At 45.0% G+C, this 17,332-nt stretch overlaps 1 protein-coding gene across 1 annotated transcript in view; it reads right to left on the bottom strand.

The window, feature by feature from the left end:
- The window catches only part of LOXHD1 (lipoxygenase homology domains 1), a 199,897-nt gene that overhangs the window by 100,665 nt on the left and 81,900 nt on the right, over positions 1 to 17,332 (bottom strand). The window contains exons 15-17 of the mRNA XM_032602844.1: positions 7,065 to 7,141; positions 4,686 to 4,882; positions 2,097 to 2,289 (exon numbers count right to left, since the gene is read on the bottom strand). Coding sequence (XP_032458735.1) covers positions 2,097 to 2,289; positions 4,686 to 4,882; positions 7,065 to 7,141 — 467 coding nt within the window. The remainder of the gene's footprint in view (positions 1 to 2,096; positions 2,290 to 4,685; positions 4,883 to 7,064; positions 7,142 to 17,332) is intronic.

The raw sequence follows: 17,332 nt of genomic DNA, 5'->3' as shown, positions 1-17,332 counted from the left end.
CTCTGAGCTCGAACTCAGAATTCTCTAACAAGCCAAATTATGGATCAATGGTGAGAGTAGACCAAAGACATTTGCAGACATTCAAATTTTCCATTGCAGAGGAGAATGTGTTCCCTCTAAAATGAGGGAATAAACCAAAGCAGAGGAAGGCATGAAATCCAGGAGACAGGAGATTTGACCCAGATGAGAGAAGAATGGAATGTCCAAAAGATAGTAGAAAGGAAGTCTCAAAAGGACAGCTTCATGGCAGCCTAGAGAACAGGACAGAGTTTCCCTTGAGACAGGGAGTGGGGGAGAAGAGTGCAGAGAGGAAAGCAACAGAATTCCTGTTGGGTTTGAACATATGAAAAGAATTTTAGTTCTATTGGGAAGATGGAGATAAGATGGTGTAATGGCAGAATTGTGTACCCCCAAAATTCATGCTGATACTCTAACCCTTAGTATCTCAGAATGTGACTGTATTTGGAGACAGGGCCTTCATAGAGGTGATTAAGTTAAAATGTCGCCATTAAGGTGGGTCCCAATCCAATGACTGGTGTCGTTGTAAGAAAAGATTGGGACACAGACATGCACATGCACACAGGAAGACCCTGTGAGAGACAGTGAGAAGGTGGCCATCTGCAAGCCCAGGACAGAGGAAACCCAACCTGCTGACACCTTGATCTTGGACTTCCAGCCTCCAGAACTGGGAGAAAACACATTTTTGTTGCTTAAGCCACCTAGTCTGTGATATTTTTTATGGTAGCCCTAGCACACTGAGGCAGATAGGTGGGTATACAGATGGGTATATAGAAATATAGATGGGTATATCAAAAACTCTGCTAATGAACAAATGAGGCTATTATTAACTCCAGAAAAAACAAAAAGTTGTCTAAAAATTAAACTTAATTGTTATAAGTAGGTGTCAGTAGTGAAGAATATTTACATGGTTATCATATGTACAAACCAAATATTGATTATTGAAGGCTGGAAGGAGGGGATTGTGTGTGTGCGTGCATGCACACGAGCCTGTGTTAAAAAAGCTACATCCTCCTCTTGCATAGTAGGAAGTCAGTAATTAACGTCTATGACTGAAAAATCAAGAAATTGGTAAGCATATTATTGAAAATATGGAGATACATTTCAGAGGAAAAAGCTAAAGTAATTAAAAAGCTGTTACCTCTGAAGAAAGGGGATGGGTTGAGGGAAGAGGTAGGTAAGGGAACTCCTGCTTTTTCGTCTTTATCTTGTTAACTAGTACCTGTATTACTATGATGGAAATCAAGTTTTAACTCATAAAAAGAGGGAAGGAGTTAATTCTTCATACTGGCAGGTACCATTACAAAGCATGTGTATATGCTTTGTATATATGTGACACAGCCCTCAAGGAATTTACAGGTTAGTTGGGGAGAGAAAATGCACAGAATGAAAAGACACAAGGAGCCTGGAAGAGGAAGAGCTGAGTTTGTAGTGGGTTCTTTCTCAGAGAAGCTTCCTGTGGGAGTGAGCCTTGGATGGCTGCTTTCAGGGTAGGTGCGGAAACGCACAGGTGAGGGGAGGGACATTGTCTGTACCAGGGTTGGTCCCACGGTCTTCCTGACCGTCTAGATAACCTCTTGTTTCTCTGACCCCTACCTAATCTATGGCTCTCACATCATGTGCAATGGTGGCCAGATCACCTTGAACTTCACCTCCATTCAAAGATGTTTCTGGGAATTCCCTGGAGGTCCAGTGGTTAGGACTCCATGCTTCCACTGCAAGGGACATGGGTTCCATCCCTGGTCGGGAAACTAAGATCCCACATGCTGCATGGCTTCCCTTGCAGTGGAAGCATGGAGTCCTAACCACTGGACCTCCAGGGAATTCCCAGAAAGTATATTTCTTAATAAAGTCATTTGCTGCCTTTATCCCCGAAAACAATGTTTTATCCATTGAGTCCTCAGTCTCCTCATCTGTAAAAGGAGCCCCGTTTCCCTCCCAGAACCCTGGTACCAGGGACAACTGGAAGCTTCCTCCCTTTGAGACAAGACCCAAGTCGCCCACAGTCCCTCTTCCTTCCCTGTTGCCCCACCCTACGGGGAACATTGTTGATGGTCCCACCACGGCCACCTCCGTACATTTCTGGATGTCCACGACATCGCTGGGGTACAGCTCCACCTCCAGGCGCCCATCGGCCTTGTTCTTATCCAGCCAGCGGTTGGCAGGGAAGATGTACTGCTTGCCTTGGCGGGGCACGTGGATCTGGATGCTGCCCAGGAACCAGCTGGCATTCATGCCCGTGCCGTCGTGCCCGATCACCAGCCGGTTGATCTGGAAGGAAACCCAGGGTGCAAGTGAGCAAGGAGCCACTGCGTAGAAACCTTCATCCCTCCATCCCTACCCACCCCCAAACACCGGCACAAATGGCCCTCCCCAACCCGGTCTCCAGTCCCTTGCGAGGCGCAGGCTTAGCAGCAGGAGGCTGGGTCCCAGGCTTGCCTGCCCCCAGCCAGCCAGGGCACCAGGGCACCACCTCTGCTGCCTGGAGCCTCTGTCCTCAAGTCTTTAGTCCAGCTCACCTCCTGGGTACATTGTGAGAAACAAGTGTGGGAACAGGTATGGCAGGAGCTTTGAAAGCTCCAGTATGTACTGAAAGCTAGGTGGTGGACTTCCTAAGAATGCGGTGAATGCACAAGAAAGCAAACGTTCAAAATATTCACCAACAGCTTCTGACAGCTACGCTGGTGATTTGGCTTTGTTTTGTTTTAAACCATCCACTATTGTACGTATTTTTACATGTCTTCTTCGACACAGCCATCCTACAGGTGATAGAATATGCAGACAGCCTCTTAGGGCTCTGTCATTCTGTGTCCAATTCCTCCTCTCACTCTTAGCACTGAAGTGCATTTTTTCCCTATAATACTCCATAGTTCAGTTGCTTCACTATTTTATATTTTATGTTAATCTTTGCCCACAGGTAACATAGATGAGCGCATAAATGATCATGTTACCATCCTTAAATGTACCTAGCTCTTCAACATTCAAATGACTTATGTTTTTTTTGAAATGCTGTATACAGGGCAATTCTAACATCAGATGGAATTATCAGATGGCCTTTGAGATCCCTTCCAGCACCCCCTAGATCCTCTTTGTGGTGGTTTGGAGGAATGACGCTTGCCGTGAGTCTGGTGCCCAAAGGCTAGGTTTAGAAAATTGTCCCTGTAAGCCTTGCTCTCACTCTTATGCATACTAAGTGCACCTTTGCAGCTGGTAACGGAAGCACTATCGCAGCTGAGTGCATGTAGCCCGATCCCCTGGAATTGCGGGAAGGAGACCGACTATATCTACAGACACAGCCTGAGAGCCTTTGGGGTGTGTGCCAGGGGGCACGGGAGAGCTTTGTTGTCTTTCTGTGGTGCTGGGACTGTGACAGAGCAAAGACTGGGACAGGTATTTTCTACCTGATGTGACAGAAAGCACCTTAATGGCAGGGACTGCCTGTCAGTTCCACAACGACCAGCACCGGACGTGAGCAATGGTTCAGTCAATAACAGCTAGTGATTATTGAACACACTACTGCATGTGGGTGTTACTAACATAGTTAACGCTACAACAATCCCATTGGGATCCCTTTTGATAGTAATGAGGAAACTGAGGCAAACAGAGATGAAGTAACTTGCACACGGCAGGTACGTGGAAACACTGGGCTTCAGACCCAGGCAGTCGGCAGCCTGAAACCACGCTCCCACCCTCTTGGCCACGCTGTTTGTTGAGGGGGTTTCAGAAACACAAGAAGGGCCCAAACGCACTCCCCCATCCCTCTGATGTCTCATTTATCTGTTGGCTGTTGCCAGAAATCCTTAGTAATGCAAACAGCATTTCAGTCTACAATTATTAATTCAGCTTAAAATGTAAATACATTTGGATCAAGGAAAATCTTGATTTAAGCTCATTACCTTCAAGATATAAATCACTGACATGAGATCATTCCCCAGAGCACCTGAAATAAGGTGAGGCTCACCAAGAGGGGAAGGGGTTAGCAAAGGGCAGGTTGTAACCCTCTCAGTTTCCACAAGCCACCGCCTGAGACGGGCAGGTGATAACATGAAGCCCAGCTCTTTCTAGAAAAGTCTCCAACACTTGAGTGCAGGCAGTCAGATCCACACTTCTCCAGGTGAAGTGCTCAGACCCCTCGCAGCAGGGCCACCTGGAGACATGATGGAGGGAGACCCTTGGGGGCCCCATCCTCTAAGGCAGAGTCTCTCAGGTGTGGCCTGGGAGTAAACACTGAAACAGGCTTCCTGAGCGTCACTCTGATATACACTCTAGTTTGGAATTGGGAAGTATTTTCAGTCCCTCTTTACAGCTTTTCCTCCTCTCTTCCTTCCCTGTACACCACAGTCCCCTTCTCCAGTGTTTGGGACCCAGGTCCATCAGTCCTGGCTATGGAGGTAAAGGAAATGTTGGGATTACAGCCACTAAGAATATATCTTCAAGCCCCAAAGAGATTCTGGAAGCTTGACCGCTGTTCACATGTCTTCTGCTGCTCTAGGTCATAACTGGAAAACAACATACTTCACTACCCATGCCCTTGGGCATTTTTTTCCTTCAAAATGGGTTCATCTGTGTGTCTGCAAGTGTGTGTGTGTGTGTGTGTGTATCCATGTGCAGATACACGCAGGTGAACGGGTAAGATGCCATCACATGGTCTCAGGAAGAAGACTTACGGGTCCAATGTTCAGGGTCTCCAGGGTGAACTCATCCACCCGGTCACGTTCAAAGTAGTCTTTCAGGTTGTTGTCAGATACAAGAAGATCTTGCTTGATGGTGTCAGATTTGTCCCCATAGAGCTTGATGTAGACTGTGGAATCTGTGCTGGCCCCAGGGAGGTCCCCAGTCTTCAGGCTGATGTGATAGCGGAAGTCTGAACAGCCCGAGGCAGGAGGCAGGAAGGGAGGGTTTAGTGCAGGGTGAGCGGGAGGGAGCGTGGGGCAGGAGGCTGTTCCGCCAGGGCTGGGGCGCTCAGTTGGGGGTTGGGAACCCAGGGTCTTGCTCTCTTTATGTAACCCTGAGACTGGGGGGGTGGCTCCCACCAGCCCCCCTCATCTCAAAATCAGAATTCTAATACCTGCTTGGCCTGCCCCACGGGGTGTGAATGCACTGGGAACAGGAAGGCTTGCAAAGAATACTAAAATGTAGGAGACAAGGATTTAAAGCAAACACCTCATGCAATTTCTTATCTGATGGATGAAGAAACTGAGGCAAAGGGAGCATCTACCTCCCTGCAGACAGTGTGTAGCACGTTTACACGGTGTTAGTGCTGAGTGTTCTGACCTCGGTTTTACAGGTGAGGAATCTGAACTTCAGAAGAGAATGTATTTGGCTCAAGATGGCAACAGTTAAGAAGGAGCCAACCTAGCATTAAACACTAGGCATTCAACATTAAGCATATTTGAGAGTTGTGTTTTACACAATCATTTAAGAAAGTAACCTTGTATTCATTTTTTAAAAATTGAGAAAATGGAGAAATGGAAGCTGAGTTTTAGCAAATAAACTTTCTGGCATGATATTGAAATAATCACAACTACTTTGTTTGAACTATTATGTATTGATGTTTATATATTAAAATAAAATAGTTGGAGATATTAAAAAAAAGAAGAAGAAGGAGTCAGCTATGAGGGAAACCCTAACATGGACCCCGTTCGGCCCCGTTCTCAACTGAAATGCCATGCTGATGCTACTCCATCTTATGACCTAGAAAGGTCTTCATCGTCTGTCCACAAGGGAGGATACAAAGGCCTGGTAAAAGGCAAGTCCTGGGATAACCTGAGCCACGACCCCAAGTCCTATTGGTTTGTTGCAGGGTATGGGTCTTGGGAATGAGGAGGGAAGCACTGAGAAGGCAAGTGTTGCTAGTTCCAAGGCCTGCTGTGCATGGCTGTCTAGGGGCCTTCCAGCACTGGCAAAAAAGACTCAGAGAAAGGCAGCTGAGCACAGCTGCTGCGGGGACAGCCCTACAGACCCGTCAGGCCCTGGTAGAGGCCAGACCTGTGGGTATGGCCCAGACCCGCTCCTCCAGGGACACCTGAGGGCACCGAGGAAGTGGCTTTTGTCCTTCTTGCTGTAAAGATATAGCAGGAACTGAGAAAAAAAGACCTCTTCTTTACACCATTTTCCATCTAAATCCTTTCAAAAGCTCTGACTTGGGAGTGGAAAGCCTGAAGGGTCCTTTCCATGTGGTAAAGCAGGGCTTGCTGGAGTAGAAAGGGCAAGGCAGGGAGACACAGACTCCTGGGCACTGGTACACTGCTGGGTGCAGACCTGGCTGTACTAGGGGATCCCCTTGCCACAGGCATGGGTCGTGTGTCTAATGGGGGCATTAGTTCATCTCTTAAGGATCATCCCAGCTCTTAAATTCTGTAATTCTGCATTCAGAGAATGTAGAATTCCAAATCTTCAATTTTCTATCTGACCTTACAAAGATATTTAGCTCCACCAGATGTGTCCCCATCTGACAAATGGGCATAACAACATCAGCTCTGCCTACCTTCTGGGGTTATCGCAGGGCTTACATGAGATAATCAATGATAAATATGAGGTCTTGTAAAAGAAATGAGGTGTTGGTATTACTGAGGATTCTGGGTATGTTTCTTTTAAACTTTGTCTAATGCTCATGATGAAACCAAGGCACTTGAAGAAATAACACCATTAAGGAAAGCTGTAAGGCCTCCAGGATAATTCTTGGCATTGAAAACAATGTTTTCATTGTACAGCCCCTTCCAAACGTGTTTATCCTCTCCAGGCCCTGAATGATAGGTACCCCCAGCAATGGGCAACATTAGCCTGTGTTACTGCTCTTGTCACTCTCATTGACAGAGGCCCACATGCGTCAGGGCCCCACACTGAGGGCCATAACGCAGCTGTGTGCACAGCGCAGACAGACAGATTTCCAGATCCTCCCTCAGAGCCTCTTCCTCTCCACCCTGCCCAGTGCTGCCTCCGTGGAGTGAAGGGCATGTGCTTTCCCCAGCTGCCTTCTAAGCTGCCAAGGGAGGGCGTCTGTCCTGCCCAGGGCACACCTACCACCTGTCCTCAGGACAACTTACTCTTCAGTGTCGCATTGCTGTCGCTGGGCAGCAACTCTCGGACCAACTGCCCATCATCCTTATCCTTGTCCAACCACCTGCTGGGCAAACGAGGGGCTGTTAGCTCTTTGAGTGGGGCAGCCTGACAACCAACCATCACACAATTCATGCAGAGTCACCAGGAGGCCAGAGCTTTAACTCAGCAAAGGGAAATGGTTCTACCAGAGCTCAGAACAAAGGATCCCAAACCAGACTAGGGAAGGAGGGCTGCCCTGGGGAGGTGATATCTGGCTGAGACTGGAAGGATGACAAAGAGTTAACCAGAAGAGGAAGGAGGCGCATTCAGAGTGAACAACATGCTAGGACAGAGTGGAGCCTCCAGGAGCAGACGGACAGCCAGTGTGGATGGAATGGAACGAGTGAACAGTGCAGGGCTGGCAGATGAGGCTGAAGAGGTGGCAGGGTCACTTGATGTGGAACCTCGGTAATCATGGTAAAGAGCCTGTCCTAAAAGCCATGAACACCTGTGTCATAGTTATCATAAAAAAAAAACAACCCACCTCTTTTTCTAAGAGTCCATCATGTGCGTGGCACTGTGATGAGAGCTCTGGGGTGGGGAGAAGGCAGAGAAGATGCACTATGATGAATAAGACACAGCCCAGCCCCTGGAGAACCTGCAGTCTAGTTAAGAAGGCAGGACAGACTGGCTGAGGTACCAGAGACCAAGACAAGGATGGATGTTAAACCAAAGTAAGTGCAACAGAAGTGTAGAGAAGTGAGAAGGGCTCATGGTGAAGGGCCACTGATCTGAGTCCTCAAGGATGAATGAGATTTGCCAACAAGGAGAAGCTGGGTCTGGACCCTGCAGGGCTAGGATTTGAGGGCTATGACTCATCAATATGTCAGAGTGGGCCATGGCATCTGCCAGTGGAAAAGACATTGGACCAATTTGCCTGAAAAGCACTGCTCCCACAGAGCACAGAGACCCAGGCTGGGAAATCAGACAATCGTGCAAGCACGAGTTATCCAGGCCCCAGTACTCAAGACAGTCTGTGATATGGGCTGATGGCAAAAGAAGAGACACCCTCAGTGTTCTCCAGGGCAATGGGGAAACCAAGGTACTTGCTTCTTGACCATTTGTCTACATCTTGGTGCTTGTCTTTGCAGCCCACTCCTATTATACTCCCTAGAGGGAGGCAATCCCTGGGCCACAGAACCTATCAAAGGAAGTTAAAGCACTGTCTCCTCCCCAGCGCTCCCAACATGGAGCTCAGGCTTCTCTAAACCACAGTCCTCTCTGCCAATATACTGCTCCCCTCCCCAGGGTCAATTCAGGCAACACTGTGGTCTCTCACATCTCTTTGCTCTTGCCCTCCCCCACCAAGTACATGATCTTACATTCCCATGGGACCTTGCTATCAGCTGGCTGTTAGCTACCATTGACTACTACACATAAAATAGATAAGCAACAGGATCTACTGTATAACACGGGGAACTATATTCAATATCCTGTAATAGCCTATAATGTAAAGTAATCTGAAAAATATAATTGAATCACTACCTGAGACTAACACAATATTGTAAATCAACTATACTTCAATTAAAAAAAAAAACACTAGCTGACAATTAAGTTGTTATGCTTCCCATGAGCTTTCATGCTGTGAATCTAGAACACCAAAAGCCGTCTGAGATTATAAGACATTAAGGTACAAACTCATGGCTTTGGTGACAGGGTAAGAGAGAGATTTGGGGGAGCAAGGGAGTGCTGACTAGAGCTCCTCAATCAACCTCTGATTGTCCTGCTGAGGTCACTGCAGCATCTCCCACAGACTTGGAGACCACGGAGGAGAAGGCAGTGATGTGGCCCTGTCAGTATGCTCACAGGGACAGGGAGGATGGATAGTCAGCAGGCCACTGGCCATCGCAAAATCCCATCTGCTCTCCCTTCTTTCTCTCCACCATTTCTCCATCCCCAGGCCCTCCCCAGCAGCAGAGGAAACCATGACTTGTCATTTCAGTTTCCACCTAAATACTTGCAGGCTATTAATAGGTATTTCCAAATATAGTCATTTTCTTTCAGCTTCAAACACTTCAGCCCAGTTTCAGAGTGAGATGTTGCTAAATGGATAAGCCAGTCTGCTGGAGATTTTATTACTCTTTCTCTGGGCTCACAAAAATGTGCAAGTATGCACACGTGTGCACACACACGTACATACATAAACACAAACACATGCACACACATAAACACATGCACACACACATAAACACATGCACCTAAACACACACGTATACAGGTAGGCACACACACACACACATAAACACACACACATCTACCATGGCTAAGATGCTCACCACTCCCTGATCCTGGCAAAGAAGTTCTGATAAATAGGTCTGGTTTGTTCTCCTCTCCCAGGGAGTAAAATAATAGCTCAGGTGAAGAAAGAAGCAGTTTGTGAGCCCAGGTTCTACCTCCAGGTTCTTCAGAGTCCTCCTGGGTCCTGAAGCAGCAAATGCCATCACCACACACCTCACCAAGATATCAGAATCCATTTTCTAAGCCTCTTAGATAGCCTCATCCACCAGAGGGCAGACAGCTGAAGCAAGAAGAACTACAATCCTGCAGCCTGTGGAACTAAAACCACATTCACAGAAAGGTAGACAAGATGAAAAGGCAGAGGGCTATATACCAGATGAAGGTACAAGATAAAACCCCAGAAAAACAACTAAATGAAGTGAAGATAGCAACCTTCCAGAAAAAGAATTCAGAATAATGATAGTGAAGACGATCCAGGACCTCGGAAAAACAATGGAGGCAAAGATCGAGGAGATGCAAGAAATGTTTAACAAAAACCTAGAAGAATTAAAGAACAAACAAACAGAGATGAACAATACAATAACTGAAATAAAAATTACACTAGAAGGAATCAATAGCAGAATAACTGAGGCAGAAGAACGGATAAGTGACCTGGGAGACAGAATGGTGGAAATCACTGCTACAGAACAGAATAAAGAGAAAAGAATGAAAAGAAATGCAGACAGCCTAAGAGACCTCTGGGACAACATTAAATGCACCAACATTCTCGTTATAGGGGTCCCATAAGGGAAAGAGAGAGAGAAAGGACCCAAGAAAATATTTGAAGAGATTATACTCAAAAACTTCTCTAATATGGGAAAGGAAATAGCCACCCAAGTCCAGGAAGTGCAGAGAGTCCCAGGCAGGATAAACCCAAGGAGAAACACACTGAGACACATAGTAATCAAACTGACAAAAATTAAAGACAAAGAAAAATTATTAAAAGCAACAAGGGAAAAATGACAAATAACATACAAGGGAACTCCCATAAGGTTAACAGCTGATTTCTCAGCAGAAACTCTACAAGCCAGAAGGGAGTGGCAAGATATATTTAAAGTGATGAAAGGGAAGTACCTACAACCAAGCCTACTCTACCCGGCAAGGATCTTGTTCAGATTCGACAGAGAAATCAAAAGCTTTACAGACAAGCAAAAGCTAAGAGAATTCAGCACCACCAGACCAGCTGTGCAACAAATGCTAAAGGAACTCCTCTAGGTGGGAAAGAGACTAGCAACTTAGAGCAACCTTGTACATATATAGACTGCTATATCAAAACATCATGGGAACAGCAAACCCAAAACTACAATAGATATACACACACAAAAGAAAAAGCAACAGAAACACAACACTAAAGATGGTCATCAAACCACAAGAGAAGAGAACAAAAGAGGAAGGAAAGAAAAAAGACCTACAAAAAGAAACCCAAAACAATTAAGAAAATGGCAATAGGAATACACATATCAATAATTACCTTAAATGTGAATGGATTAAATGCACCAACCAAAAGATATAGACTGGCTGAATGGATTTGAAAACAAGACCCATGTGTATCCTGTCTACAGGAGACCCACTGCAGACCTAGGGACACATACAGCCTGAAAGTGAGGAGATGGAAGAAGGTCTTCCATGCAAATGGAATTCAAAAGAAAGCTGGAGTAGAATACTCATAACAGACAAAATAGACTTAACAATAAAGACGGTTATAAGAGACAAAGAAGGACACTACATAACAATCAAGGGATCAATCCAAGAAGAAGATATAACAATTGTAAACATATATGCATGCAACATAGGAGCACTGCAACATATAAGACAAATACTAACAGCCATAAAGGGAGAAATTGACAGTTACACAATAACAGTGGGGGATGTTAACACTCCATTTTTATCAATGGACAGATCATCCAGACAGAAAATTAATAAGGAAACACAAGCTTTAAATGACAAAATAGACCAGATAGATTTAATTGATATTTATAGGACATTGCATCCAAAAACAGCAGATTACACTTTCTTCTCAAGTGCACATGGAACATTCTCCAGGATTGACCACATCCTGGCCCACAAAGCAAGCCTCGGTTAATTTAAGAAAATTGAAATCATATCAAGCATGTTTTCCGACCACAATGCTATGAGACTAGAAATGAACTACAAGAAAAAAAAACTATAAAAAACACAAACATGTGGAGGCTAAACAATTTGCTGCTAAACAATTTGTTACTGAACAACCAATGGATCACTGAAGAAATCAAAGAGGAAATAAAAAAATACCTAGAGACAAATGAAAATGAAAGCACAACCATCCAAAACCTATGGGATACAACAAAAGCAGCTCTAGGAGGAAAGCTTATAGCAATACAATCTTACTTCAGGAAACAAGAAAAATCTCAAATAAACAAGCTAACCTTACACCCAAAGCAACTAGAGAAAGAAGAACAAACAAAACTGAAAGTCAGTAGAAAGAAAGAAATCATAAAGATCAGAGCAGAAATAAATGAAATAGAGACAAGGAAGACAATAGCAAAGATCAATGAAACAAAAAGCTGGTTCTTTGAAAAGATAAACAAAATTGATAACCCTTTAGCCAGACTCATCAAGGACAAAAGGGAGAGGACTCAAATCAATAAAATTAGAAATGAAAAAGGGGAAGTTACAACTGACACTACAGAAATACAAAGGATCACAAGAGACTACTACATGCAACTGTATGCCAATAAAATGGACAACCTGGAAGAAATGGACAAATTCTTAGAAAGGTACAGTCTCCCAAGACTGAACCAGGAAGAATTAGAAAATATGAACAGACCAATCACAAACACTGAAATTGAAACTATAATTTAAAAACTCCCAACAAACAAAAGTCCAGGACCTGATGGCTTCACAGGAGAATTCTATCAAACATTTAGAGAGGAGCTAACACCTATCCTTCTGAAAGTTTTCCCAAAAATTGCAAAGGAAGGAAGACTCCCAAACTCATTCTATGAGGCCACAATCACCCTGATGCCGAAACCAGACAAAGATACCACTGGAAAAGAAATTTACAGGCCAATAGCACTGATGAACATAGATGCAAAAACCCTCAACAAAATACTAGCAATTCAAATCCAAAAATACATTAAAAGGCTCACACACCATGATTGAGTGGGATTTATCCCAGGGGTGCAAGGATTCTTCAATATCCACAAATCAATCAATGTGATACACCACATCCACAAATTGAAGAATAAAAACCATATGATCATCTCAAAAGATACAGAAAAAGCTTTTGACAAAATTCAACATCCATTTATGATAAAAACTCTCCAGAAAGTGGGCATAGAGGGAACCTACCTCAATGTAATAAAGGCCATATACAACAAACATACAGTTAGCATCATACTCAATGGTGAAAAGCTGAAAGCATTTCCTCTAAGATCAGGAATAAGACAAGGATGCCCACTCTCACCACTTTCATTCAACATAGTTTTGGAAGCCCTAACTACAGCAGAGAAGAAAAAGAAATAAAAGGAATCCAAATAAGAAAAGAAGAAGTTAAACAGTCACTGCTTGCAGATGACATGATATTATACATAGAAAAGCCTAAAGCTGCTACCAGAAAACTACTAGAGCTCATCAATAAATTTAGGAAAGTTGCAGGCTACTAAATTAATACACAGAAATCTGTTGCATTTCTATACCCTAACAATGAAAGATCAGAAAGAGAAAGTCAAGAAACAATCCCATTTCCCATTGCATCAGAAAGAATAAAATACCTAAGGAGACAAAAGACCTAAGGAATAAGCCTACCTAAGGAGACAGAAGACCTGTACTCCAAAAACTATAAGATGCTGATGAAAGAAATTGAAGAAGACATAAACGGATAGAAAGATATACCATGCTCTTGGATTGGAAGATTAAATATTGTGAAAATGACTATACTACCCAAGGCAATCTACAGATTCAATACAATCCCTATCAAATTACCAATGGCATTTTTCACAGAACTAGAACAGAAAAACCCTAAAATTTGTATGGAGACACAAAAGACCCCGAATAGCCAAAGCAATCTTGAGAAAGAAAAATGGAGCTGGAGGAATCAGGCTTCCTGACTTCAGACTATACTACAAAGCTATAGTCATCAAAACAGTATGGTACTGGCACAAAAATACACCTATAGATCAATGGAACAGGACAGAAAGTCCAGTAATAAACCCATGCACCTATGGTCAATAAATCCATGACAAAGGAGGCAAGACTATACAATGGTGGAAAGAAAGTCTCTTCAACAAATGGTACTGGGAAAACTGGACAGCTACATGTAAAAAAATGAAATTAGATCATTATTTAACACCATACACAAAAATAAGCTCAAAATGGATTAAAGACCTAAATGTGAGACTGGACACTGTAATACTCTTAGAGGAAAACATAGGCAGAACACTCTCCGACATAAATCACAGCAGTATCTTTTCCAATCCGTCTCCCAGAGTAATGGAAATAAAAACAAAAATTAAAAAATGGGACCTAATTAAATTCAAAAGTTTTTGCACGGCAAAGGGAACCATAAACAAAATGAAAAGACAACCCACAGCCTGGGAAAAAATATTTGCACATGATGGGACCAACATGGGATTAGTCTCCAAAATTTACAAACAGCTCATGCTGCTTAATATCATCAAAACAAACAACCCAATCAAAAAATGAACAAAAGACCTAAATAGACATTTTTCCAAGGAAGACATACGGATGGCCAAGAGGCACATGAAAAGATGTTCAGCATCGCTAATGATTAAAGAAGTGCAAATCAAAACTACAATGAGGGCTTCCCTGGTGGCGCAGTGGTTGAGAGTCCGCCTGCCGATGCAGGGGACGCGGGTTCGTGCCCCGGTCCGGGAGGATCCCACATGCCGCGGAGCGGCTGGGCCCGTGAGCCATGGCCGCTGAGCCTGTGCGTCCGGAGCCTGTGCTCCGCAACGGGAGAGGCCACGACAGTGAGAGGCCCGCGTACCACAAAAAAAAAAAAAAAAAAAAAAACTACAATGAGATATCACTTCACACCAGTCAAAATGGCCATCATCAAAAACTCCACAAACGATAAATGCTGGAGAGGGTGTGGAGAGAAAGGAACCCTCCTACACTGTTGGTGGGAATGTAAATTGGTACAGCCACTCTGGAGAACAGTATGGAGTTGCCTTAAAAAACTGAAAATAGAGCTACCATATGACCCTGCAATCCCACTCCTGGGCATTTATCTGGAGAAAAACATGGTCCTAAAGGATACATGCACCCCAATGTTCATTGCAGCACTGTTTACAATAGCCAAGACACGGAAGCAACCTAAATGTCCATCGATAGATGAGTGGATAAAGAAGATGTTGTACATATATACAATGGAATATTACTCAGCCATAAAAAAGAATGAAATAATGACATTTGTAGCAACATGGATGGACTTAGAGATTGTCATACTGAATGAAGTGTCAGACACAGAAAGAGAAATATCGTATGATATCACTTATATGAGGAATCTAAAAAGAAATGATAAAAATGAATGTATTTACAAAACAGAAACGGACTCACAGACTTAGAGAATGAACTTATGGTTACTGGAGAGGAAGGGTGGAGGGAAGGGATAGTTAGGGAGTTTGGGATTGACATGTACACGCTGCTGTATTTAAAAGGATAACAAACAAAGACCTACTGTATAGATCAGCGGAAAAAAAAAAAGAATCCATTTTCTAAAAAATGTGTGAACTCGTAAGTGTTTGGGGGCATGGAGAGCCCTGGGGTATGTCAGAGGCTTCAGCTCCTAGTCAGCCCTACAATCAGCAGCAGCAACAGCATCGCCTGTGTCATCAGCAGACTTGGCTCCTTTCAAAGTGCAACCGGATTTCACCCTCATAATCACCGTAAGACACTTGCTGGTTGGGAAGGCACAGAAGACCAGAGAAGTTAAGAGCTTTGCCCAAAGTCACATAGCAGGTAGGTGGCCAGATTCCTGGCCCTTGCACCACGCTCGCGGCAATTCAGCCAGTGTGGACACTCAGACTTCTTCCTCATCCCCTTTTCACATTCCCCCTCTTCTTCCTCACCTGTCCCAGGGCTCAGTCCTCATTTTCTTTATCCACACTCTCCCTAAAGGATCCCCTCCATTTCCCTGACTTTAAATTCCATCTCTGTGCTCTCATTTCCTGAATTTATTTCTCAAGGCCTGACTCTGCCTACTTGCACAAGCATCTCTAAACTAACATGGCCGCACTGGACCTGCGGAGCCCACCCATCCCCACCCCCAGCCCTCGCTCCCCAGGCTCCCATTTTGGTAGAGAGGGCGACCTCTGCCCACCTACTGAAGGCAGAGACCTGGGGTCTCCAATTCTCCTCTCTCTTAGTGGCAGGTCCTATGAACTCCACCTCCAGGATCCACCTGTGATGTAGCCCTTCCCCCCACCTTCGCTGCCACCACCTGGGGCCAGGTTGCCAAGTTACGGGCTGAATTGTGGCCCCCCACAACAAAAGATCTGTTGAAGCCTTAACCTTAGTACCTCAGAATGTGACTTTATTTGGAAATAGTGTCCTCACAGAGGTAATTGAGTTAAAATGAGGTCATTAAGGTGGGCCCTCATCTAAAATGACTGACATCCTTATAAAAAGTGGAAATCTGGACACAGAGACAGACACATACAGAGGGAAGACAACGTGAAGACAGAGGGAGAAGATGGCCATCTACAAGCCCAGGAATGCCTGCGGTTGCCACAAGCTGAGAGGCGTGGAGCAGACCCTGTTCAGAGCTCCTTCGGGAGAGCATGGTCCTGCCGACACCTTGAGTCTGGACTTCTGGCCTCCAGAACTGCGAGGCAAAATTCTGCTGTTTAAGCCACTCAGTTTGTGGTACGTTGTTACAGCAGCCCTAGCAAACTAATACATACCGTCATGGACCCCACGACCCCTCCTGCCATTCTGTTTCCTCTCTGGACTCCCTACCACCTGTCCTCCACACAGAAACCAGAGGGAACTACCCAAAATGGAAGAGCCCCACCAAGCCCTCCTGATATGGGCCTCTGCCCACCTCTGACCCCACCAGGTGGCTTTCTCCTTTGTCCACCTGCTTTGGTCTCATTGGAGTTCTAGAACCCTCAAGCTCTTTCCCCTGGCACTCTCCTTTTCATCCTGCAAGAAGTCAGCCTAAATGTCCCCATGAAGACAGACCCACCCACCTTCTCCGTCTCTGACCCACCCTCTCCATCTCAGTGTGGCCTCTCCAGCAGCTCTGCCACCACCGTGCGTTTCCTCCAGCCCACTCCTCAGAGTTAGCAATTGTGGCTTTCTTAGTGTATTCGTTTGCTTATTGTTTAGTTCCCCTCCAGACAACAAACTTCATGAAGACAGGGGGCAAGCGTATATAAATGCTTCATAAATATCTTTTGAGTGGATGGGAATAAAACAAGGAAGCCTGGTCCATCCAGCATCCCAGCCAGGCAGCCTCTGGGGCCAGCAGGGAGCAAACGGGTCAGTGTTGAGGAGAGACCAGAACTCTCCCACCCGCTTCTTCTTCGTACTCCCTCCCCATGTGCCAGGCAGCCCTTACCAACCTCTGCGAACCCCCTCCTCAGTCCCATGCCTCTCACCACTTCTCCAGCCTGGATGACCCACCCTCCCTTCTCTTCACCATCCATTCACTCTCCGATCTTCCTTCCAGGCCCAGGTCCTGTTCTGCCTCTCTTGGGAAGCCTTACCTGGCTCCCCGACCCTTACTCGGAGCCTCTTTCTGTCTATTAGTGCCACTGACTTGGAACTGCCTGCATCATTACCTATCTTTCCAATGTAATCCTCTTAGTACTAACAGTGGCCATACTTTGAAGACTGTAGATGCCTTTGTCATGGACAAAAACATTTCACAATCATTGTGCCCTGGGATTGCCCCAGTGGCCCTCCATAGCTGGGAAACTGCTCTTCCTGG

Source organism: Phocoena sinus, chromosome 14, assembly GCF_008692025.1.
Source record: "Phocoena sinus isolate mPhoSin1 chromosome 14, mPhoSin1.pri, whole genome shotgun sequence".
In the NCBI taxonomy this organism is placed as follows: Eukaryota; Metazoa; Chordata; class Mammalia; order Artiodactyla; family Phocoenidae; genus Phocoena; species Phocoena sinus.
This window is presented reverse-complemented; position numbering and strand designations above follow the sequence as displayed.